Below are 27,117 nucleotides of genomic sequence, written 5' to 3'. Positions count from 1 at the left end.
TGATAAGTTTAATGAATCCTTCCTGAATAAAAATATTAATTTCTCTCAAAATGTATTTATATTAAAATCAAACATTTATACATTTATCAAAAAGGAATAAATTGCAAAGGTAACATTAATTAAAGTCAATATGCACTTACTGTGAACAGTTCATTGGAGCATTTTATTCTACAGAATAAAAATAAGAATAATTTTGCATCAAAATGTAGTAATTTCCTCTTCCTCTGAAACAACTTTTCTTTTCCATTGATGTAACATAGTCTATGCTGATTTAGTGAAGGACTCTCTCTCTCTCTCATTCTTTTTCTCCTTGTCTATGTAGACTGTTCTAGACGTGTTGTGTGGAGACGGCATGATTTCAGTTGACTACTGATCTCTGTAGTTCAAACCCTCAGTGTCAGTCTTTCTAAGACAGATGGGCCGCAGCGTCTCTCTCTCTTACGGTCTTCACTCACTCACTCTCTCCCTGTCTCGCTCTCCTCAAAATGAATAATGCATTGACTAACACTAGCTGTGTTGGAAACTCTCTGTTCTTACCAGGAATACACCCTGCCGTCTAAACGTGTGTTTATCAATGTGTGCCTGTGAGTATTTCTGCTAGACACAAGCGCATTTCAAAATGTATACCACAAAACTGAGAATCTGACCTTTCTGTGTGTGTGTGTGTGTGTGTGTGTGTTGACAGGAGAGTGAGCTTCAGCATGTTCTGCAGGAGAAAGCACGTTTGAATCTCCGCTTGTTCAACGATACCCAGAAGGCAGCAAAGTATGAGCAGGTAAGCGGTCTGTCTCATTGTGGCTAGATAGTAAACCCTCGCCGTCTACTCACTCACACACGCACAATGGCATTGTAATCCGCTCGCGCTATCATTTGTTCCCTGGTGGAGAGCACTAATGGTGTTTTTGCCACTTGAGTGGAAGTGGAGGATTGTTCCTCATAAAGCTGGAGGCCTTGAGCCGCCCGGCACACATTTCAGCATCCTCTAACTCGATCTGCCGAGTCCCTCTGCCCCGCTGGAGCACGCCAGTGACCACCCACTCACTCGTGAGATTGATGAGTTCATTTCTGAATGGCTGTATAAATGCACACTGTATGAGTATGGAGGATTTGTGCCGAGATATAAATGTCATGCTGATTTTGGCTTATGCTAAAGGAGAAACTCTGGAAGGATAAGGTTTAACTTGAGTGTAAATAAATCACAGTTACACATACATCTGTAAAGTTGAGTAATGTTTCAGCAAACTGAAACTTCTTGGAAATATGCACAGAAAACTAGCACGGTAACGCAGGCGGTTATTTTTTTAGTTTAACGCGTTTAAAATATTTAACGCAGTTAATGCAGGGGCGGGGCTAGGGTTGGCCACTCCATTTACAACTGCTGCTTGTGTCTCTTTGCATTTTATTTAGTTGCAGAACGGCACGTGCTACAGCCTTTATCATATCATATCAAAGTGCAAAATAAACTACGTGCATGCAATGTCGTGGTCAGTTAAGTCATGAAGTTGCCAAAAAGGCGATTTAAAGCTGCCTTAAAACTGTGCATATGTGTAATATGTTTTATATGAGTCACATTTAAGAACATAATTATTTCTTTAATTAAGAAAAGAAAAAAAAAAGGGGGAAATCAATAACTTTTATAGCTTTAAGGATTCGACTATATTTAATTTAGAGTTTAGTATTTGATAACTTTATTCAATTTCTGTATATTTCTGCTGAAGGGCACAGGTAGCTAAATATGACGTTTATTATAGTGGGTTTATGTGAAGGTAAAAACAATTTTAAAGAGACGTCAGTTTTGATATCAGTGATTCTCGCCTTCAGTCATAAAAAAAAGATGCCATTAAACAAATATTAAAAATATACTGTCTTTATGTTGTTTGTGCATTAAGTTGAAGATTGAATGTGAAATTATTGCAATAAAATATATTTAAAAACTTTGTTAGGGGGGATTAATCGTGATTCATTTCAGAAAAAATGTGCAATTAATTAGTTTTTTTAACCAATTGACAGTACTAATTTATTTGTTTGTTTGTTTATTTTTTTATTGCCATACAAAAAAATGTTTATGCTCTACCATTCAAAAGTTTGTGGTCAGTAAGATTTTTTTGTTGTTGTGAAAGAAATGAATACTTTTCTAAATTAATAAAAATTAATTAAAAATCATCAAGGATATTGCTCAAAAGTGACAGTAAAGACATTTAGAATGTTACAAAAGATTTCCGTTTCAGATAATGATGCTCTTTTGAACTTTCTTTTCATCAAAGGATCCTGAAAAAATGTGACACATTTCTGCAAAAATATTAAGCAGCACAACCACTTTCAGATGATTATAATAGTAAATGTTTCTTGATCAGTAAATCAGCTTATTAGAATGATTTCTGAAGGATCATGTGACACTGAAGAAATTCAGCTTTGACATCACAGGGATAAATTATATTTTAAAATATTTTCTGTTTTAAACTATAATAATATACTGTTACTGTTTTTACTGTATTTTTTATTAAATAAATATAGCCTTGGTGAGCATTATATTCTTTCGAAAAAAATTAAAAGGTCTTATTCCAAACTTTGAATGGTAATGGCAGGGGAAATGTTATTGTTTTTCCTTTCCATCAAAAAAAAAAAAAAAAAATGCAAAGTACATTTTCTTGACCGGCAATAATAATTTGTAGCCAGTAAATTTTCTGAATTGACTCTCCATTGGCCATAAGTGAACTGTGGATCCTAAATATCTGTCAGCAGTAAGAAGGTTGTGCAGTTAGTACTTTAATATGTGCCTTTTAACAGTCAAAAGAGTCTGTGCTAAATCACAAAATGATTTAAAGTCTCAGATAATGACAGCAAATTCCATGAATAGTGACTGAGCTGAGATGAGCAGTGCTCCTGCTTGAATCCAAGTTAATCCTGACAAATGTCTCTTTCCATGTGTTCACATCCATGTGTAAAATGGATCTGTAGTGGTATGGGCAGCCATATTGTACCTTGTTAAATAATGTATCTGCATTTTATTATGTAATATTAGCTTTAGATTTCCAAGTCAGTGTCATTGATATACTACTGTAGTTTTTGTTAATATTTTATTTTTAAATTTTTTTAAATATTTTACACATTTTATTTTTAAATTTTCAGTTTATTTTAGTTACATTTTTAGTATATTATCATGAGTTTTTCTTTTTTTTACATTTTGATTTTGAGTTACTGAGTTACATAATTTTTTAATCATTTTATTTAGTTGTTAGTTTTTGTTGATTTAGTTGTAGTTATTTTAGTACTTTTAAGATAAATTAAACAAAAAATGAGATGTTGTCTTGGCAAGTAGCAGAAATAAAATAAGTTATTATTTTTTTTTATTACAATCTATTTTGCTGCTAGTAATGAAAATATTTTCGTTTTTGGTAACGATAATGACCCTGTTTCGAGTCTTTCGGGTTTTTTTTTTTTTTCTTTTATCTAGAATAGTGCAGTATTCTGATACACAGCATTTAAGCTTTGGTTCATAATAGGGTGCCAGAAAGCACTGGAGCTTTCCTGAGTCAAAGGGCACATTTCTACTTTCTTTTATCTCTTGGTATTATTATATTTTTGAGGTTTTCTAATCCACCATTTGTATGTGTCTACTCTGTACAGTCTATGTGTCTGTGTGTTGGTCCTTAAGGGGTAAAAATATAATTTCCTGGATAGTGAAGTTGATTTCGCTTGTGATGTTGATCTTGAGGTGAGGGTCTTTTGTGTGTAGTCATGGAAAAGCAATTTCCTGAAGGAGCGGTTTCTGACAGTGTCAAGAAACATTGTTGAACAAGACATTGTAAGTCAGTTTGTGGCGTGTATGTTTTTGTGTAACACAGAATATGTATTGAAGACTTTTCTTCGAGGGTCTGTCGCATCTGAAGAGTGGATATGAAGAAGTGCTGCTCTCTGAAACTGGCAGATATTACATTCTTGTAATAGCTGAATTTTATAAAAACATGATTGGATTCGTGCTTGAGCAGCAGCGTGTTTACAAGTGCTGGTTTGTCACGGCACTGATGGACCATAGCTGCCATCAAACAGACATATATTACTCACATAAACAGAACAACATATCACTTATGTTCTTGTTACCAAACACTGCAGTCTTTGAACCAAAAGCATAAATGTCATTCCTCATTAATATACTTTAGTGCTAGATAACAACTGGTCTGTAAATATAAAATGTTATTTATAATATAAATTAATATTTTTTTGTGGAAATCGTGATACTTTTTTCATCGTTCTTTGATGAATAGAAAATCTAAAAGAAAAGCATTTATTTACATTTGAATATGTGAAAACGGCTTAATATTTTTGTGGAAATTATGATAATGTTTTCATTATTCTTTGATTAACAGAAAATCTTAAACAACAGCATTTATTTACATTTAAATATGTGAAAACAGCTTAATATTTTTGTGGAAATTATGGTAATTTATTCATTATTCTTTGATGAATAGAAAATTTAAAAGAACAGCATTTATTTGTAATAGAAACATTTTATAACATTATAAATGCTCTTACTGTCACTTTTGATTAATTTCATGCATCCTGTTTTTTTTCTTTGTTGTTGTTATTTTATTTTATGCCCAAACCTTTAAATGGTAGTGTTTCACGGTTTCCACAAAAATATTAAGCAGCAAAACTATTTTGAACATTGATAATAAGAAGAAAATAAATGTTTTATGAGAAGCAAATCAGCATATTATATGAATAATTTTATGTTTTTATATATATATATATATATATATATATATATATATATATTCAAATATAAAACAGTTATTATGAATTGTCAGATATACGGGACTTCTTTCAACAACAGTAAATCATGTTTAATTATTCCAGACTTATTTATTCTGAGCTATATTTATTTATTACTTTTCTGTTAAATGGTCTGCTATAATCATATAATACAGCAGCTTGTATTCATTGGGCTCCATTGCTTATGTCTTCCGATGCTGCACCTGTGCACTATAATCATCTAGTTTGGTCTTGGATGTGCATTTTTCTGATCTCCCCTAGTTCTGTCTCACACCTGCAAGTGTGATCTGTTCTTTCAGATTTACGCCTGCTGGCATCAGCACCCCTATAGCCTGCTTATAGTTAATCTTTTAGTCATGTCTGTGTCAGTGTTTAGTTGGAGGCACATCTTGGCATCCCATCCTGGCAGAGCAGTGTCCTCCTGCTGAGCTCTTTGAAGGTAGGCCGTGTCCGAATCGTCCGAGTAGGTGTGTTGTCAAACGTTGTTGCAAAACAGGATCCCTACTCCCTCATTAGTCATTTATGAATGCAGTACCTTTGAGGCCGATAGCAATACAGAGGAAGGAAAAGGGAGAGAAAGAAAAGACAGCATAAATAAAGGAACCCCAGTAATTCAAAATTATCAGGTCTTTAAGTGTGATATTCATAAGTAATAAAGTATAACACTTTCCATAGTTTATGGATTGAGTTCTAGTAACATACTGTATGTATTTGTCTTTCTTAAAGTGATATTTCACCCAAAAAGGAAAATTCTGTCACTAATTACTCGCCTTCATATCATTCCAAACCCACAAGTCCTTTGTTCATCTTCAGAAAACAAATGAAGATATTTTTGATGAAATCCGAGAGCTTTCTGATCCTGCATAGACAGCAACGCAACTGACACGTTCAAGGCCCAGAAACGTAGTAAGGACATCGTTAAAATAGTCCATGTGACATCAGTGGTTCAACCTTAATTTTATGAAGCTACGATAACACCTTTTGTGCCCAAAGAAAACAGAAATAACGACTTTATTCGACAATTTCTTCTCTTGCGTCTCATTCTTCGACGCACTTTCACAAGCGTACCACGACGCATAACATTACGGTTGAAACACTGCTGTCACATGGACAATGACTGGACAATGGACAAAGAATGGAAAAAATACTATGGAAGTCAATGGCTACAGTCTACTGTTTGGTTACCAACATTCTTCAAAATATCTTACTTGGTGTTTAACAGAGGTAAGAAACTCATACAGGAGTATAACTCATTATAGGAGAACTTGGGAGGAAATGACAGTAAATCCCTGCAGCTGCGTTTCAACATCTAGCGGAAAACCTTCCCAGAAGAGTGGAAGCAGGGAGGCTAAATTTTTCTTTCCTGTCTATTAATTTAAAACACATTAAAAATGCAGTTCATACATAGAGTGACTTTAATATACATCTTCTAATCAAATTTAACCTCTGCATTAAACTTCATTTTGATATTGTTTGGGAGGTGTAAAATAAAAAAGCAAATCCAGGGTGATACTGGAAATAAATAAATGAAAAGAAAATTCTAAGTAGTTTGGCATATTTTAATTCTTATTTTGTATATATAGCTTCTGCTCTGCCGCAATATAATGTACTTAGCTGCAAAATATTTACAATCAAATGACACAACCAACAAAAATTAAGATCACAATTGTAAGAACTTGCTTTAATGTAGATTTTCAAAAGATTTTGACAGATACTGTAGTGTATGTACAGCCTGCAGAGTTTCAATAAGGCTTTATATATTGGGACTATAGCACAAACAGCTCCTTATGTTACGATGCTAAACTGAGAGCTGTAATGGCGTGACGTCTCTGAGTCATGTGAGCCTGCTCTTGCTTGAAAAGAATGGTCCTTCATGCATCACTTATTTTGTGAGTTTACCCCCCACTCCTCCCTCCCCTCCATCTCAAATAGCTGTTTCAGAGTGAGACATCATTGAATCTACAGCTCTGTCCTAGCACGCAGAATGGCAGTCATCAAGATGGCAGCTGCTCCATCTACACAACTTGTATCTATCCAGTCTGTTTGTGGCTCAACATTACTGGATAGCAGAGGAGGACCATTATAGATGAGTGTCTTCAATGTTTTTTTAGAGCAAAGACCCTTTGGCAGGCAGAAAGTTTGCCAGAGAATTAACCGTTGTATTTCACGCCAGGCCTATAATAACATGCATACTTGTATTATTAACATTTTTTGGTATGAAGCTTACACCTCAAAGCCATTAAAAGTTCCTTGCTGGTGGAATAATCTTCCTAACCTTGTCCAGACAGCCGAGTCCCTGACAATAGTCCAGAAACAGCTGAAAACACATCTCTTCCATGCTCACTTAACTGCATACTGCTGACTCTTTTATAAAATCAAATCAATTCAAATAATAAAATTAAATAAATTAAAGTGGGAAAAGAGTGCTCTCACTATTTCTCAATACCTACTTATTATATCTTGTAATATTTATTGCAAAAATAATTGTGATCATATAGTAATGGTTCCCTGGTAAAGACCACTGATTTAAGACATTGAGGTTAAAATGTATTTTATTTTATTGTTGTTGTTGTTGTTTTTTTTTATAGAAATAATATAATATACTGATAAAGATCACTGATTTAAGACATTGCATTTAAAATGTATTTTATTTCTTTTAAAATAATAAAAAACGTAGACAAAAAAAAAATTGAAAAAACACAATTATGAAAATATTAAAACTATTTATTAATATTCTTAAAAATTAAAATTAAAACAAAACAAAACATAATAACATAATAAAACTACTTCAAAATATTAATAAAAACTATAATAGTACCTCAGTGATACTAAAATAACACTGTTCCTAAGTGTGCACAAAGCCTTGCCGTCGAGTAAATTGGTTTAATCCTTTTTCATTTAGGACTAGGCTTAATCTGTCTCAGTAGTTTTCGCTTGCACTTTAAAATGAATGTTCCCCTTAAAGTATGCCAATTTTGGCAATGTGAATTAGACTGCCTTTTAAACAGGGTGCACATTGCCTTAAACACATGAAGCAGCATTCACAGCACGTTATGTAAAGCTGAAAATAATAAAGCAGGACTTTGATTAGATATAGTTCAATCGTGAAATGCTTAATTTTTTTGTTTTTACCTGCCCACACGGCCTTGTAATGAAGTTGTTTCAAAGGTGGAGAAAGTTCAATTGACTTTTCATATACGATTGTAAAAACATTTTTTATTCCAACATCATATAATGTCATGTTTTTTTTTTTTTATATTTATTAAAAGGAAGTATGGTCAATTTTGATGAAATGTTCTCTTTAATTTGTACGTGAAGGTCGTTTTCTCAACACCAACATCACTATCCAACAACATGCTGCTGAATGTCATAAGTATCAACAATACAAGCGTAATAGGTCAAACATATTTCCTCTAGAACAAGCGTATTCAGCTGTAATTGCTGTTGCAGTGGGTGTTCACTTCAGGTCAGGTTGCAGATAAGAGATGAGTGTCAGATTGGTCAGGCGTGGAGTGTGAGTACTGCCTCTGTCTCTGACAGCTCAGCTTTTTATCATGACTGACGCTGCGATCGATACAGGACGCCAAACCCTCTGCTCTCGCTCTCTAAAAACACGACTCTCACCCCAGAGCTCAGTGCTGACTACACATACTCCGTATATCATATATCAGTGGATAAAGACAAACAGAACATGTCATTTTCAATTGATCAGAGTATTTAATAGCATAATTGAATCCTTTGGGGAAACCTCTAATAGGTAACAGTGGAGCAGATGCGCCTGGAGGTTTCCTGGTCGGGATGTGAGCATCTAGAGCTGCCCTCTCAGACCCTACTGTTTATGAAAGCATGCTGATAGTTTCACCTATTAGTCTTGTGGCCACATGGGTCCAGATGGTCTGATTTCGTACAGATCCAAAGACAACCAACACAGACAGTTTGGCACTCATAACTACTGGTTTAAACTCTCACCTCAATAGTTGGTATGAAGTAAATAAAGTAAACTTGTTCTGTTTTATACTTGTGACATTAATAAAATCGAACTTCATTTAAAAACAAAACAAAAATGTGGCCTAAAGAGACAGAGAACAGGGAATGATGGGGGAATGGGACTTTGAAATGTGTCATTTGCATGAGTACCAGTGTGTCAAACCTGTGCAAACCATTAGGCCATGGCTCTGATGTGTGTTTTTTTGGAGGATAGAATGACCTTTCACCTTTCTAACAGAGGTCAGAGGGCAAACTGTGTAAGCCTGAAGATATTCTAGATTAATCTCTGCCTCTCTCTCTCTTTATCAGGTGAAAAGTGAGTATGAACAGCTGCAGGAGGCTCTGTACACTGTGACAGTAGAGAGAGATTGCGCTCTGTTGGAGAGGACTGAGCTCCAAGGCAAACTGGAGAACCTAGAGCAGGTGCTGAAGGTGAGAACCCGCCAGACGCGTCAGTGTAAAACACATAATCAAAAGAAAAATAAGTTATGGAAAAAGAAAATGAAGCCTATGTTTGGACATGTTCTTCTATAGTTCTTCAGTTTGCATTGTAAGATTATTTTCATTACAGTTACATAAAATATTACAGTAACATCTATCTATCTACAATGTCCTCCACTAATATTGGCACCCTTGGTAAATATGAGCAAAGGTGGCTTTGAAAATAAATCTGCATTGTTTATCCTTTTGATCTTTCATTCAAAAAATTCTAACCTATCATTGAAGTAAAACAATTGAAAGTGGGGAGAAAATCTCATTGTGAAATAAATGCTTTCTCTAGTTCCTGTTGGCTACAGTTATTGGCACCCAATTATTGCAACATCCTTTTCCCAAGATAACAGCTCCGAGTTTTCTCTTATAATGCCTGAAGAGAGAACTCTTGATAAGAGATCAGAGACCATTCCTTCATCCAGAATCTCTCTAGATCCTTCAGATTCACAACTCCATGCTGGTGGTGCTTCTCTTCAGTTCACCCCACTCATTTTCTATAGGGTTCAGGTCAGAGGACTGGGATGACCTGGGGTACTTTTTATCCCTGTTTGCACTAAATGCATCTGGTGGTTTTGCTGCCAAAAAGCTCTTTTTTTTTTTAGTTTCATCTGACCACAGAAGCCACCCTTACCAAAAAGTAGTATACTTCAAGTTTATTTTATTAAGAATACTTAAGTAAAGTTCAAGTATATTTTTAAGTATACTTTATGTAGTAACTAAGTATACAAATATCAGTGTACTTGTAGTATACTTGTAAGTGTATTATTTCAATACTCCTTGGGACTAAATTGGCCCACTTTCTAGTATATAAAAGTATACTTTTAAGTATACTTTAAGTATGACAGTAGTAAACTTTGTGTACACAACTAGTTTACATCAGTGTTTTGGCTTGTACTGCAACTATATTAAATGTGAACTTAAAGGTATTCTGATAGTTTAGTAATTAAATACTTGTAGAAGCATTTTAGTAGGCCTACGCTTTGAAGTATAATCTCAGTAAACTACTAGTTTAGTAGTTTTATACTGCAAGTATACTTGTAAGTTTTCTTTAAGTGAACTTTACGTCATACATTAAGTATACTACTATGTCCTTATTTAGGTATTAATTTGTATATATTTTGTTGTATGAATATCCGAACATGCAAAACATCAAAAGAAGGAATAAGGTATCTGCTTGTAAACAAAAACATTTTATTCTAGCTTCATGCATTCTTTTTTTAAACACTTGAATGTGGGTAAGTTTCATTAATGAAAAAATAAAGAAATAAACAACATTTTGAACAAAAAGCTGAAAAAAGAAACTGAATTGGATTCAGAATGATAATCAAAACGTAGATGGAGTCGATCAACACCCCAAAGCTTGACGGTCATTATTACCTCTTCATTGGTGACATTTTATTCCATAACATTACACAGTTTTGATGCTGTTTTATGTCTGATGATCGTGTTAGATTACACGTGGAAGCATCTGTTGTTTCGGTTTCTTCTTCACTTGTGTTGTTTTGGAAATTCTGTAAAGAAGATGTGTACTAGCTAGGGGTGTGCGATATTGACAAAAAATAATATCTCAATATTTTCGGGGATTTTATCGATGACGATAATCAGACGATATTTTGCTGATGTGTTATTATGTTGGTACCTTCAGGACTGCCGTGGACAGCTGACTCCTAAAGTTTTTCATATTCTGTGTGGTGGTCAGTTCACACTGATAGAAATGAATCTTTTCCAATAAGTTTAAACTGATTTTTACATTTTATGGGCATTTTTACCTTTACCTAAGTCACTGTTAATAAGTGAGTCATTGCGATTGAACCGAATCATTTAAATGGTTGATTCATTCAGGAACGAAATACTGTCATGTTGCTCAGAGACGCAAAACAGTGCTGTGGCTGTGTTTGGAGTGATTTTTGTTGTCGAAAAACAGGAAATATGGTGTCTAAAACGCACTGCTGTCAAAAGTATTCACATTCATTACTCAGGTAGAAGTATAGATACTAGGGTTTAAAAAGACTTCTGTAGAAGTTGAAGTATCAACTCAAGCTTTTTACTCAAGTAAAAGTGTAAAAGTACTGGTTTCAAAACTACTTAAAGTATAAAAGTAAAAGTAACGTAACGAAAAAAATGCCATTAAGGACAAAAGCTTAGGCCGTGCCACATATATGCCCATTAAAAATGAACGCATTTTAGTACAATGCAAATACATTAAAGAACCATATATGTGTACTACTGAGCATTAACGTGTTTCATGGAGCGGAAGATATGATGACTAGTTGCCTATAAGTATTTTAATGGTGCAAAAAGTCAAACTTCACTTAGCTGCAGGAATCTGTGAGGGCAACGGACAAGAAAATTGCTGTACCCAGGGCAGGCTTACTAACAATTACCCTTGTATGGTTGTTTATATACAATAAACATTAGTGCTGCCAAAATTAATGATTAATCCAAGTGATTAATAAAAAAATAAAAATAACTCAATCCTGATACCTTCCTGGTTTGTACTATGCTCAATTCTATAGCTAATGGCAACAATGTCACATTTAACTAGAAGATACTTTGGACACTTTGGACTCAATCCTGTATGCACAACAACAGGGTAATCTACATCAGTTACATTTCGCTCAGGTTCTCTTCTTGAGTCTCTGCCACGGACATCTTCGTACTTGCCTACATACGTCTGCTATGTCCAGTGTTGGGGGTAACGAGTTACAAAGTTAGTATAGCCTACTTATCACAGCATTGTCAATCGCAAACGCTAATTTATTCAAACGTCTCTCTACCGAACTACCTACTGTAGCTTAATTTGCGGAGGACGAAGAGAAAGCACCCGTTTGATAAATAAGCCAGTAGTGGAGAAATAATAATTTTTAAGAAATAATCTTTTTTGAGTAACGACCCCAACACTATGTCCTTGCTGGAGTGTGACGTGATTTGTGTCATGTGCAGGTGCGATGGATTGCGTACAAACCAATAGGGTGTCGGAATGGTATACGTTTATACTTCTCATCCAACCACAATCAAATTCACTCTATGCGGATGGTGCGATTTATCTGGATAGGTTTTTTTTGGGGGGGGGGGTTTAACGATGACAAGCTGGAATGAAATAGGAGTAACGAGGCTATTTTTAAAATGTAAGGAGTAGAAACTACAGATAATTGCGTGAAAATGTAAGGAGTAGAAGTAAAAAGTCGACTGAAAAATAATTACTCCAGTAAAGTATAGATACCAAAATTTCTACTTAAGAAAGGTACTTGACACCTCTGCAAAAAACGTAAGTCTCTTAATTAACTTCTTGTTTATTGAAATGTTGTAAAAAATCAATATCACATTTGTAATCATGGTAATTTATGGAGAAAAACGGCACTCTTCGTGTGAAATTAACTATATGAAGTGGTAAAAATATATAAATTTTCTGCCCCCATGTCTTGAATTTGTGATCATTCTAAATGCATTTTAATAGACTGAATCGTGCATTGAAAGAACGTACTCTAAATGCGTACGTGCTCTTGTCTAGATTTCACATAATGTACACGTGCACTCCGAGGGTGTGTTTTGAATGGTTTTTGCAAAATACTCGATAATGTAAAATCGCACATCGTTAAAACAACAATTACGATATTATCGCAGACGATATATATCGCACACCCCTAGTACTAGCACCCCCTACCGTATAACAATGAAAACACGGATTCTAGGAGCACAAGTATAGCTCTAATATATTTAGACTTTTTCTAAGTATAAGTCAAGTATACTTAAATGTAATTTTAAGCATATTTCTGAGAAGTACATAAAAAGTAAACTAAAAGTGTACTTTCCTATTTTAAGTTTTAAAGAAGTATACTAATAGCACATTTGAGTAAACTTCTTTTTCGTAAGGGCAGTGCCATTTGAAGTTCCAGTCATGTCTTACAACTGAATGTGCTGGAGTCTGGACAACATGTGGTGATGTAGGGGCTGTTTGATTTATTTTTTATTTTTTTATTTTTTTTAGGCTTTCTGATCCCAAGATTCAACTAATCTCTGCAATTCTCCAGCTGTGATCCTTGGAGAGTCTTTGTCCACTCAAACTCTCCTCCTCACCGTGCATTATAGACACGTCCTCTTCCAGGCAGATTTGTAACATCTTTAATTGATTGGAGCCTCTTAATTATTGCCCTGATGGTGGAAATGGGATTTTCAATGCTTTAGCTCTTTTCTTAGAGTCACGTTCTATTTTGTGAAGCTCAGCAATCTTGTTCAGCACATCAGAACTATATTCTTTGGTTTTACTCCTTGTGATGGACGATTAAGGAAATGTGGCCTTTGTGTTCCTCATATTTATAATCCTGTGGAACAGGAAGTCATGTCTGGACAATTTTATGTTCCTAGTCACCCTGGTGTGCTAAAAAAAATAGATATAAATGGAAATATACTTCAGAGATATTTTACTCATAAGAATTTCTATGGGTGCCAATAATTGTGGCCAACATGCAGAAAAACATTTATTTCATCATGAGAAAGGTTAGAATTTTTGTGAATGTTTTGAATGAAAGATCAAAAAGATCAACCAACCAACTATCTATCTATCTATCTATCTATCTATCTATCTATCTATCTATCTATCTATCTATCTATCTATCTATCTATCTATCTATCTATCTATCTATCTCTCTATCTGTCATCTGCCTGTATGTCTATGAATATAAATTGCAGCTTTACAACAAATACTTTTATACAGTGATGTGTAAATATTTCCTTAATACAACTAAATAATTACGGTATTGAAAATTACCTTTTTTTACATTACTGTAATAGGAATTTAATCTGTGCGTAATAGTCATAAAAATAATGTCACAACTCTTTATGGCCATAAAATAGGCTTCATTTTCATTATGGAAAATAAAATAAAAAAATTTCTTCATATTCTTGGGTGATATGTTATATTTTGTGAGATTCACCATATCAAGTCATTCCGACCTAAAATCAAGTTTTTTGATCAATTTGGAGTAAAAAATAAAGTAGAAACTACGATCTGGACATTTTCTTGACTTTCTTGGTTGCCTGATTAGCTTTCATGTATGTTGACTGAGTCAAAATGTGTGGTGGCAAAGTGAAAATGTTATAGTCCTTTATCAAAGCATGAAGTGTGTCAGTATCCAAGCTCATGACAGATGTTTCAGGAAATCCGGCTGGCAATGTATAACGATTTATATCATGACCTCCACTTTCATCTGTGTTTTCACCTCTTTTACTCCCCTTGTACTCTTTTATGGTTTTAGAGCTGTCGTACATCCTCAAAGTGTGGATCTGTGATCAACTAGGAGTCCTGGAGCGCCCTACCCCTCCCCTAACGTCTAACCCTCTCCTGCCCCTCCCCTCTCCCTGCCTCCCTCCATATTTTTCATTCATCAGGTATCTCTAAAGACTTTACAGAAGCCAGCACTAACTGAATGTGAACCTTTTGACTGAGTACTAACAGCTGATCTGGATGCTGTATGTGATCTGAATGGTCGGCCGGCTGAGGCACTGCTGAATGCATTTGTGCATGACACAACAGTTATGCACAATTACACCCTCCCCTCACAAAATAAACTAACTCAGCTCTTCTTTTGAATGTGAGATATACATGCTGTTAATATTCTTAAAAATATGCAGATTTTGTTTTTGTTTTTTCAGTTATGAGGTGACAGTTTTGCTGAATGTACAAAGTGTGAAATATGTTGAAACTGAGTCTTGATTTAAAAAAAAAAATTAAATAAACTGGTAGTATCACATTATTTTAGTGGTTTTAGACGATTCATTTTTATTCTGTGGTCACAGTTTGTATGCATATGCCTTATTATTGCAAAGTAAACTGCAGCAGCGTGATCATTATATGATCTTGAAGGGGTTTATTTTGCAGTTATGACTGGACGACCAAACATTTTCCATTTAAATATTTAACTTAAAACATAATATTAAGGCATGCATCTTCTTAAAAAAAAAAAAAAAATTGTTTTATAACAGCTGTTCAGTAAAAAAAAAAAAAAAAGTTAAATGAATGAATGACCGAATGAATAAATAAGTAAATAAATAAATTGACAAAATATGTATGTTAAATTTATTAAGCTATTTAATAAATAAGTACTTGAGTAAACAAGTACTGATAAATACACAAGTAGATCAGATAACCATAACATATTTCACACACAGTACAGTTTATTTGTCCTCTGAAGGTTAGATTATTCTAACCTTCCTTTTCCCTGCACTCCTCTTTCATAGCAGCATGGAAAATCCCTCCTTTCCCTTTATCCCCTGTAACCTCACCTGTCACAAATGGAAAGAAAATTGCTAGGTTTTGTCACTGTGTACTTTTAACAGGTCAGAAGAGCTTCTGGGGATGTTGTTGGGCAGTAATCGGCGCTGATTGAACATGCTGTGTTGTTTGCACACACCCTTTCATGTACAGAGCCGCGACCCTTAAGCCCTGTATTGATTATGCGAAGCTCCGTGGCTGTGCTTAGTCTGGCTGATTGACATGATGCTTCACTTCTGTTTTTGCTTTACCTGAAGGGGTGAAGCAAATGACACAAACTTGATTTACAACATTTTGCTGTTGTTTTCAGTGCTTAAAGGGATAGTTCACCCAAAAATGAAGATTCTTTCATTATTTACTCGCCTTCATGTCATTTCAAAACCATATGCTGTTATTTTTTTCAGTGGAAAATTACTGAAGTGCAGCTCAGAACCATGCAACAACAGTCTGTAGTGACTACGTCTATGTTCCAAGTCTCCTAAAGTCATGCAATAACTTTGTTTGATGAACAGGGATAGACTTACAGACTTCACAATGGCTGTATAAATACTGTATAAAGGTAATACTTTTCACAACTCACAACTTTAAAAACTGTTCTATAGAGTTTTTGTCTACGTCAATTTTTTTTGTTTTTTTTTGTCTGCTGCACAGTCGATATTTTGTTAAACAATCCATTGAACGCATTGTACTGTCCCTTACAGCCTAAATTTGATTCATTTTAAAATTGAAAAAATAGTGCTACCCTGACTCAGTTCAGTTCACTGAAAATCATTTAAAGAATCAGCATGTGGGTTTCAAATGACTTTATAGAATCATTTTTGGATGTACTGTCCCTAATTCTGAGTCGATTTGGTCAGGTAAGAAAGAAATCTCAGCGTTTACATCAGATATTCCAGGATTAGAAGGGATTTTTGTCTCTGGTGCTCCTGGAGACTGATGATCTTTTATAAGCTGATATAAAAAGAGGGTCTGTAGATCAGTGCAGGGACTTCAACCACAGCTAAAAGTGTTTCAGTGTGACCTAAAAAGATTTTAAAGGAATTATTTCACCTAAAAACAATTATTTTGTTATCATTTACTCGCCCTGTTCCAAACCCATACTTTGACATTCTTGCGTGCAACACAGAAGTAGTTATCTAACATCATGTTCAAGCTGCTGTTTTACATTGAAAGTCAGTGGTTACCGCAGCTGTCCCTGATCCCCATCCGCTTTAATTGCATGGGAAAAATAACAGCTTGGACATTCTTCTAAATATCTCCTTTTGTGTTCCTCTCAAGAAAGTAAGTCATCATGAGGGTGAGTAAATGACAATTGAGTTTTCTATTTTTGATGAACTATCCCTGATTGATGGTCGCTCTCATTCTGTCTGTGTTCATCCTTTGCTGAGTTTCCTCTCACCTACTGCTCTCTCTTCTCTCTTTCCCAGCATATGCGAGAGGCTGCAGAGAGGAGGCAGCAGCTAGAATTAGAGCATGAACAAGCCTTGGCCGTCCTCAGTGCCAAGCAGCAGGAGATTGACCTTCTGCAGAAGGTGAGAGATCGGGGTTTCCAACCATACCAAACCTTAGGATGAAGCTCATGCACAGGCCAGAGTGTAGAAGACCTTATTTCATACTTAAGGCTTTTGGTCTATTTTAAACAAACCAGAATCTGATTAAGACCAGATTCTGGTGGTAGATGGTTTTACATGGTTTCAGGATGGTACAAGCTGGTCTAGATGATTAATCAGCTGGTGGGTGTTTTGTCAGGTGATTTTGGACTGGTCATAGCTATTTTTTTTTAACTAGGGGCTATGTGAGTTTTAATTTATTTTATTCTATCTTTAATATGTTTATTTATTTTCTATCATTTTAAACATTTGCATTAGCATGACTGTTAAAATGACTGTCTTAAGTTGCTGGGGTATATTTGTAGCAATAGCCAAAAATACACTGTATGGGTCAAAATTATAGATTTTTCTTTTATGCCAAAAATCATTAGTATATTAAGTAAAGATCAGATCATATTCCATGAAGATATTTTGTAAATTTACTACTGTAAATATATCAAAACGTCGTTTATGATCAGTAATATGCATTGCTAAGAATTCATTTTACAACTTTAAAGGCGATTTTCTCAATATTTTGATATTTTTGCACCCTCAGATTCCAGATTTTCAAATAGTTGTATCTCGGTCAAATATTGTCCGATCCTAACAAACCATACATCAATGGAAAGCTTATTTATACATTTCGAAATTGACACTTAAGACTGGTTTTGTGGTCCAGGGTCGCATATGTATGCTAAATAAATACAATTAAAGAATATTTTTCAACTTTTTGCATCATTTGACAAAACCTTATTAGGGCCAAAATTGTTGTTTGTGTGGAACAGTTGAATTAAAAAAAAAAATCAAAATTAATTATTATTTTTATGATGGGTTTTCATAATTTAAGTCTAGCTTTAGGACAATAAAAAATCTTTACATACTGTATAAGGTACTTTGAAAAGATTATTGATGAAGGCATAGTAAAAAGTGTCTAAGATAGTTTTAATGTGACTTTAATATAATAATTTTTTAAAAATCAACCTCTCTGACAGAAAAAAAATGCTTGAAATTGAAGAAACACCCAGTAATAAAATCCAGCTGTCAAAGTGCTCCTAATGAAGAGAGATGTTTAATGAAAAACTGTTTCAGCAATTGTAGGTAACTCTGAAATTTTCCTCTCATTTCTCGTTTGAGTGAAGAGAAAAGTGCCGCTGTCTCACCACTCAGAGTAAATTACTCTCTAATGAAACGGCAGAGCAGGTGATCAAATCTGACATTTTCACCAGAATGCACGAACATTGTCACCCACTGAAACGTTTGAGTTATTGTCTTTATTGAATGGAGCACTGTTATTACAGAGGAGAATAAACAGAAGAAATTACACACACGCTCATCAGCAGAAGTCAAGACATTAAGAACCCAGTTGTGTTGTTCTGAAGGTGAATCTCCATGCATATTTCTGAAATGTTCCCTCATGTTGCGATGCTGCAGAGGCTGACACTCAAACAGATGTTCCTCCATTCATGTGGAACTGAATGCTGTTTTCCACAGCTGCTGAGAGTTACAATGAATGACCCTACAATGCACTGCAGTCCTTGTTGCCTAAAACCTATTCAACCAAACGTGGGAATAGAATGTTTATACACAAGGAACGTGTACGAATATTTTTGGCTGTGACTTTTAATAAGTATGCCATGACTGACTTGGTATTAATGCCATTATATATTATTTTTGTGTTGTTTATAGGCTCAGGTTGAGGCTAAGAAGGAACATGAAGGTGCCGTCCATCTGTTAGAGGTGAGTAACAACGTCTACTCATGAATGTCAGTGCATGTGTATGTGAGTGTGCATATAAGCATGCATTTTAAATTGTATCTTGGCTGACCATGATATTACAGCACATTCCACATGCGTCATCGTATATTTTCTCATATTAGCCAAAAATCTGGCTACCATATGAGTCACATCTTAGCTTACACCATTTTGACATTTTGAGTTAATCAGATAAATTTTATAAATAAAAGTTATTGTGTAAATATCCTTGCTGACCATTGTTGAGTGATTTAAACTAATGTACAACTATTTTATTATTTATTTACCATATTCTACTTTCTTCTTTTCATTCATTGCTGGCATTAATGGGCAATTAAGGGAAAATGGGGGGGGGAAACTGTACTCATGTTGGGTCTCTGTGACTTCTGAAACTGAAGAAATGCTCATGTGTGCAACTGTGATTTGTTTGGTTCCTTACATCTCTTGTCACTATGTTACTGGTCTTTTTTTTTTTTTTTTTTTTTTGCATATACAGAATCACTTGGACAGCATGCAGGTATTTTCGAGTTACTTCTCCTCAAAGTTCTGCCTCTCCTCCCCGTGTGATTCATTGGGGGTAGTTCCTGTCACCTCGTTTAGCTGTCCTGTCAATTATTGTACCGCTCATCCATGGTTGATCTGTAAACATTTGATCAATAGCTTTGATCTATATCGCCATAGATCAAATTATTGAACCTTTTTAGTACAAACCATCAGTCTTCATAGTCATTTTATACGAAAGTTATTTATGTGTTTTATAAATGTTCAAAGTAAAACAGGTCACGTTTTGCTTGTCTTTAAATCCAATCAACTGCTTTCTATTGCGTTTTTATTTTATTATTATTATCATTTTTTTTTTTTTTTGATGTTATAACATCATGAACATTATCAAAAACCATTTCATTTTAATTCAGTTATTGATAATCATTTAATTAAAAGTTAATGGAAAATTATTTATATTAGTCTATAAATTAAAAGTAAATTGCTTTTAACAGTAAATGCATAAAATAATGCATATCTATCTATAAATGAACATTATCAAAAATCATTTTGTTTTAATTTAACTATTAATAACAAGATATACATTTTATTAAATTAAAACAAAATGGATAATTAGTATTTGGAAGGATAATTTCGTTTTTATTTAATTTATAGACTAATATAAATAATTAGATTAGTCTATAAATTAATGTAAAACTAAATAAATGCATAAAAACTATTGAATATAAAAAATATTATTATATTTAAATATTACAATGAATTGTTTGTTACTGTCATTTCAATTGTATTATTTTTAGCATGTCGCCATCCCAATAGACATTTATCTAATGAAAAACAAAGACAAAAGTTGTCAGTGAATTACCTCTACCTTCAGTAAACAAAGAGTAAAATGTCTTTGACTGTTATTTTATTTTATTTTAATTAGTTTGAAAGCATTCTGTTGTCTCCTCATTCCTCTTGGGAGGCATTTTTTTTATAGTAAAGAAGCTAAACACAGGAGACAAATGAAGATGAGGGCAGCCTCTGTAGTTGAGGGCATGTTTATAAAAAGTACAAATGAAAGTGCTGTCTCTTAAAAGTTTCTCATTCACTGCCTGATCCTTTCTGCTCCTCCTGTGTTGCGATGCATGGGTGCTGCCTTGTGCTAAATCCTGTTAACGCCTCATGGATATGTGCGTTTGCAGATCAGATCAGCAACAACAAACATGACTGATGGATTGCAGAACGTGACATGTCTCCCTTCCACCACTCTCCTTTATATTCATAATATTCAGTAATTTATGTGAACTTGTAACTGTGCATAAACATGTTACACAAGACATCAGTATAACAGGTCAAGTTACAGTTTTGTTGACTTGTTAAAATGCAAACTCACATGATCCTCTGATGTGGTTTTATAGTATTGATGTACAAATATACATGTGAGTTTCGTCAAATGATCATCAGCTTTTACTGTTATTTTGGCATGTATGGTACCCTCCTCCATTTAATAGTACTTCCCATCGCTAACATCATGATCAAAACAGAGATTTGATGTACAATAACAGCTGAACATAGATTGACTCCTGTCTTTGTTTGATTCTGTTGGTGTCTGAAGCTGAGAAGTTTCCTTCGCACTAAGAACACAATGCGATTTTTGGTAGGAAAAACCTCCTTTTAGATGTAGGCATTTTTTGTAGTATTGTAGGTTGTTTACAACATTCACAGTTGGTAGAGTTGGCAGGCTCTATTCATTAGCATTCATCGGTTAGTTAATGTGAAGTGTAGATGTTAAAAAAGCTGTTACCAGATTTAAATGTCAATGCTTTTATCACAGACCAGCCAAATTGGTCTGTATTTGTTTTTAATGCTAGCCTTTCTCTTTTCTTTTTTTTTCCAGGCTAAAGTGAGAGAACTGGAGGAAAAATGCCGGACGCAGAGTGAGCAGTTTAACCTGCTGTCAAAAGAGTTGGAGAAGTTCAGGTTGCAGGCTGGGAAGTTAGACATACTGAGCAGCAGTCAGCTGACAGGGGGCGACTCGCCCGGCTCACCCACCAAACCCCTCACCCTCTCCCAGCTCCTCAACGGCCTCACTGCCCCCTCCGGGAAAGGTATAGCATGCGAATTGAAGGTCATGTGTTGACACTTCCTTAAATATTTAACAGAGTTACATTGCAACATGGTATGCTTTCTTTTCATTAGGTGGTGGTGAAAATCCATATTTGATGTTTTTACTAGATATTAGATAGATAATAACTTTTGGGAATCTTTGTCATTGCATTAGAAATTAAAATAATGTTCTCAGAACTAACTTAAATTTTCTGAATCATTTTTAATGTTCGACAGAGCATAAATACTTTTTTGCTTAATTGTAAACAATGTAACAATTTATTTGTATGCAGTTTTTCAAAAAAGCTAAATATACACATACTGTATATGCAGGGCTTGACATTTTTTGCTCACCAGCCTCTGTTGCTAGAGGTTTTCCAAATTTACTAGCCACTCAGAATTTTCACTGGCCACAATTTTATTGTTGGGAAATTATGTTTTATATGACTAAAGTTACCGCATACAAATTTAAAAAAAAATTGATATTTAAATGGCGTTTTTTCCCCTAACTGTATTAATTAAATGCATGCCTCATCTTTCATATCAAATTCCTACAATTTTAAATAATTTCACTTAATATATTAAGACACTATAGGGCTATTACAAATCAAATGAAATCAATATTAACAAAACTGATCTTTCCACTGCAGAAGAAAGTGGCAGCTGAAGTGGTATTTAGATGCATTTACACAGACAGTTTGAAGCTGAAATGTAGCATGAATGCATTTACACTGAAAAATTATAATCTTACATAATGTTATGAACTTGATGTTTTAAATCATTTATTATTATTTTTTTTAAAATATACAAATTTGAAATGTTGGAAAAAATGTAAAGATAAGCTATTTTTAAATATGAAAGCAAACCGCCAGTAGGTGGCAGCAAGTCACTGTCTAGTCATTGAGCCAATCATTCAGACGATTCCTTCAGACTGCTGATTCATTCAAGAATGAAGCAAGTGCCTGTCTTTATAAATAGGCCACTGAATCATTGACTCAAATAATTAATTCAAAAACATGAATAATTCATCTATGAAACACAGCTGTGTTTTGCTCAGAGTTGCATGACTGTTCTGCTGTAATTTTTGTTTGGAACTATTTTTGTTAACCTAATCGAGCAAAAACAGGCAACATTGACAATATTTTACTAAAATGTATATTAACTCTTGTATAAAATCAATGTCAAATTTGCAATTGCAGTTTTCTGGTTAAACTTCTCTCTCTTGGTTGTGTCATGTTGCTTATATGTTATAAATATAAAAACTAAGTTCCCTAAGTTTTACCACAGTATGTCTGTAGGCTATATAAAATTCAACCCACCAAAGTGGCTAAGTGGGAGTGACCAAATTACCCGCCACTGCTGAAATCCACCCGCATTTGGCGGGTGTTAATGTCAAGCCCTGTATTTGTTGCTTTATTTTGTTTTGTCAATTTGTTAATGCAAATACATAATTACAGTTTAAACTTTTTATTAAAGGAATTAATACGTTTTATTTAGCAAGGATGCATTAAATTGATCAGTACAGAACATTGACAAAAAATTGCAAAAAAAAAATCATATTTGAGAAAAATGCTGTTTCTTCTGAACTCTCTATTTATGAAAAAAAAAATTCCAAAAATTAATAATAATAAGGAATATTTATTGAGCAGCAAATCAGAATATTAGAATTATTTCTGAAGGATCATGTGACACTGAAGATGGGAGTAATGACAATTCAGCTGTCATCACAGGAATACATTACATTTTACAATATTTTAAAATAGAAAACTATTATTTTAAATCGCAATATTTCACAATTGCTTAACAATTGTTTTTATTTTTGATTAAATAAATGCAGCCTCGGTGAGACTTCTTTCAAAAACAAGAAAATCTTACTGACCCCAAACTTTTGAACAGTAGTGTATATTTCCTGTCCAAATCTCTTTGTAAAGTATTGATTGATTATAGTTCACTCATATTCGCTCACCTTTAGTTTACCATCCTTCATCCTTTACCCTTCTCATAAGGCAATATGAAACAATGTCTAATGCTGAAAAATCTGAAGACTGATAAGATCAACAGCAGTGATGATGTGCTGAGATGGTGGGAGGAGTATGGGACAGTACACAGTAATGAAGTAATCAGTCACCTTTGTGTGTGTGTGTGTGTGTGTGTGTGTGTGTGTGTGTATAAAGGTAATGAGGATTCCATGAGTAAGATCTCAGAGCTCATTCGGCCTCTGCAGATGACTGAGGGGGAGAAGGTAGAGCTCCTGTCTGTCAAACCCACCTTCCTGTCACGCAGCACACCTTCCAGCCCACGGCGGGCCTTCCTCTCAGAGGTGCGGCCCGTCATCGCCACTGCTGTGAGTATGACAAACAAACCAATCAATCAGTGTTAGTTCGTTTTACCTTTAAAGGGGTCATGAACTGCCATTTTTTATCAATTCATACTGTTCTCTGAGGTCCACTTATAATTTAATTAAGATTTAAGTAATAGGCTCTGTTTGAATAGTTGTGGCGAATTGTAGACCCGGAAGTAAACACCTACTGCTATGATTGGCTAATAGTTGTGTATGTTTGACAACGTTCACAGACGGATGCTGATGTGATTTTGGTTAAAAACGCATAAATACAAACAAATCAATAGTGACCACGTAATAAAAACAGTTACTCACACTTGTGTGATGTGATATTACTGTCGGATCTAATATAGTTGGCAAAGCATCATCTTTTAGTTTCAATCTTTCTGAAAATCTGTGTCAAATTGTGCCTTGTTTGTAAACGAATCCTTGGTTAAATGAAGTGAACAAAGCACCATTTCTTACTGACACAGTTTGGAGCTTCATTTTGAAGCCATCTTTATCGTTTGGTTTCTGCGTAGACCTGTGTTTGCTTCTCTTGTTATTTACACTACATGCGCGAATTGGAGGGTGGGGTTAAACAGGCAGTGATGTAGAAGCAGGCGTTGATCTTCTTCTGCAGAGGCGGTGTTTAGCCACACGATTATATCGTGGAACATTCCGCAAGCTGTCGTTTTGGCAGATTGGCTTCAATCTTGCAAGCCAGCACAAGAATGTTAATGTGTTAATGGACCTTGGTTTTGGTTCTATGTGCATTTAACAAACTTTAATGTATCAGTGCATACATTTTTGGTTTTAATATTTTTATTGTGTGGTAACCATTTCACAGATTGTGATACATTTCCAGAGTTATTAACATTGTAAATCTAGTACAGTTTTTAATATTTTTATTTTTTAATCTAAATGTAATGTATGTAAGCAAAAAGGTACTCGAGGCATGCTGTATTGTGATTAAGTCACAGCTGAAGGGGTTGCAGGCACTCACTCATGCCTAACAACGCCCTTCAGACATGACTTAAGAAAAAATGAAAATATTAAAAACTACTAGATTTAATCACATCACAGTCTGTGAAAAGAGAACATTGAAAAATGTTCACTTAAATTTATTTTTAAATATTTAATTAATTTTTTAACTTAAATGTATTATAAAGTTGAAAGATTATTTAAAAAAAAAAAAATTCTAAAAGATTATTTTTCTAACCAATATATTCTAGATTCTAAGAGAGCTAAGTAAATTCTAATAGTGTGTCATGTACCACAGTGATTTGGCCATTATGAGAATAATTACAGTATACATTGACAGGCTGTGTGTGTGTGTGTGTGTGTGTGTGTGTGTGTGTGTGTGTGTGTGTGTGTGTGTGTGTGTGAGAGAGAGAGTGTGGGTGTGAATAGTCCAATCTGTCTGCTCAGACTGTGCTCTGCTGGTGTTATTGGCTTAATCGCCCACATTATCAGATTGCACACTGGACTTTGCTTTCAGTTATTTCAGACTTCATTTTTGCCCAAACATTTATCAAAAATCAAAACTTGAAAAATATTCATTCAGTTTTATAACCCACTGATTTGTCATTGATTCTCTTAGGCATTGTTCATACTGCACATAAATCCGATTTGGTTTTCAAATCCGATCTTTAGGTCTGAGTGTGCACAGTGTCATTTTGCCGTTTGATTAAATATGATCCACTTCAGGAAGTGTCACCGATATCTAGTGGATCTACATCAGCACAATGTCAAAAGGCACATCCTGAATTATGAAAAGTGGCTATTTTGAAATCCGATCTGACCAATTAGACTAGAAAATCAGATGTAATCGGTTTTCAAACCACATATGAATGTGGTTTGGATCAGGTTTGCAAACATTGGATTTGATGTGGCTTGTTTGCTGTTCATACTACAAAAAACTAAACAGATTTGAGACGGCTATGCCAAAAAATCTGTCTGAACAAAGCATTAAACTCCCTGTGCTGGTGAGGCTTAGCATGCTGCTTCACAACAACAATACTGTAAGCTAGTAAAGCTGACCATTAACTCATCTATCCGCTTTTCCTCTCTCCTTTAGATGGACAAAGAGCTCGGCTCGTCCCCCAGGTCTAAGTCCAGATACACAGGCAAAGTGCGACTGTGTGTTGCCCGCTACAAGTGAGTGGATCCACTACAGCTGTTGTAACACGTTACAATATGTTACAATAGGACGTTTGCTGTAATAATAGGTTATAGCATGTCATTAGCTATAATGATTTGTTATATCATGCCATTAGCTGTAATGATTAGGTGTAGAATAGCATTAATCACAGTATCAGGTCTGCCTTTAAGAAATACTCTGGGTTAAGTACAAGTTTAGTATATCAACATCTGTGCACACTGTCAATTACCACAGACAAGAATTTTGACTCCTCTACCAAGCACAGCAGATAAACATTTCCAATGTGCTTTCACACTGTTTTGATAGTATAATCATAGCACTTATGATAACGTCATGCAGTAGGCCTATGTGTTAGCAAGAGGTGGTTTGATGCAATTGCAAAATGATATCCAGTCTATTCAATTTAATGTAAAATCATGTAAACTTGGTAAAACGGGTGCAGTATCCATTTAAAAATACTAGAAAAGGTTGTGATGTAAGCATCTGCAAAACATGGTTTCCACATAACCAAATACTTAATCTGCCTAGAAAAGTAGTCCTACCTGAACAGGACACATACATACAATACTTTTACAGTTTAAATATCAAACTGAAGCATTCTCATAAAATGTTCACCAAAAATATGAGCTTCACATTCTGCTTTTAGACCCTCCAGTCGACTTTCCCTATATGCTTCCAAGATTGTATCCCAAAAATAATGAAAAATTATGTTTCAAATGGGTTTCACCCCATTATATCAGGCTGGTTGGGATGTTCAAACAAACCAAGCTACAGTGTTTAACTTTTAATTAAAACAAATCACCCTGCAAATGGCCTAGCAATGTCAGCATTTTGTGCTAATACTATTTTGACATTTAAAAAATGTAGACTTCTCCTTTAGTGTTTTTTATTTAATCCAGAATATACCTTTTAATGTAGGGTTTAATAGTAATAATATTGAAGTTCATGAATTGAATTCAGCATGTCCTCCCTGCAGTTATAACCCTTATGATGGCCCCAATGAGCATCCTGAAGCAGAGCTCCCCCTGGTGGCTGGGAAGTACCTATATGTTTATGGGACTATGGATGAGGACGGCTTCTATGAGGGTATGTCACATTATAGGACTACTTTAAAGCTTCAAAAGTTTGGCATCTGTCAGATTTTTTTTTTTAATTACCGTTTTTGACAGTAGTCTCTTGT

The 27,117-nt window shown here is 34.6% G+C and overlaps 1 protein-coding gene across 23 annotated transcripts in view; it reads left to right on the top strand.

Annotated features, from left to right (window-relative positions):
* rimbp2b (RIMS binding protein 2b) overlaps positions 1-27,117 on the top strand; it is a 224,815-nt gene that overhangs the window by 101,465 nt on the left and 96,233 nt on the right. For 14 of the 23 annotated variants that reach the window (XM_058784429.1, XM_058784428.1, XM_058784426.1 and 11 more), the window contains exons 5-14: positions 686-775; positions 9,070-9,192; positions 16,951-17,055; positions 18,799-18,849; positions 19,361-19,381; positions 20,963-21,004; positions 21,245-21,455; positions 23,628-23,797; positions 25,854-25,933; positions 26,914-27,023. In XM_058784429.1, the coding sequence (XP_058640412.1) occupies positions 686-775; positions 9,070-9,192; positions 16,951-17,055; positions 18,799-18,849; positions 19,361-19,381; positions 20,963-21,004; positions 21,245-21,455; positions 23,628-23,797; positions 25,854-25,933; positions 26,914-27,023 (1,003 nt within the window). Of the gene's footprint in view, positions 1-685; positions 776-9,069; positions 9,193-14,511; positions 14,641-15,948; positions 16,083-16,950; positions 17,056-18,798; positions 18,850-19,360; positions 19,382-20,962; positions 21,005-21,244; positions 21,456-23,627; positions 23,798-25,853; positions 25,934-26,913; positions 27,024-27,117 lie in introns of those variants that run through there. The other 9 variants (XR_009272449.1, XM_058784445.1, XM_058784433.1 and 6 more) reach the window with 4 other exon arrangements.

The sequence above is a fragment of the Onychostoma macrolepis genome, chromosome 08 (assembly GCF_012432095.1).
Source record: "Onychostoma macrolepis isolate SWU-2019 chromosome 08, ASM1243209v1, whole genome shotgun sequence".
NCBI classification, from domain to species: domain Eukaryota; kingdom Metazoa; phylum Chordata; class Actinopteri; order Cypriniformes; family Cyprinidae; genus Onychostoma; species Onychostoma macrolepis.
Note: the sequence above shows the minus strand (reverse complement) of the source record. Positions and strands in the feature narration are given on the sequence as shown.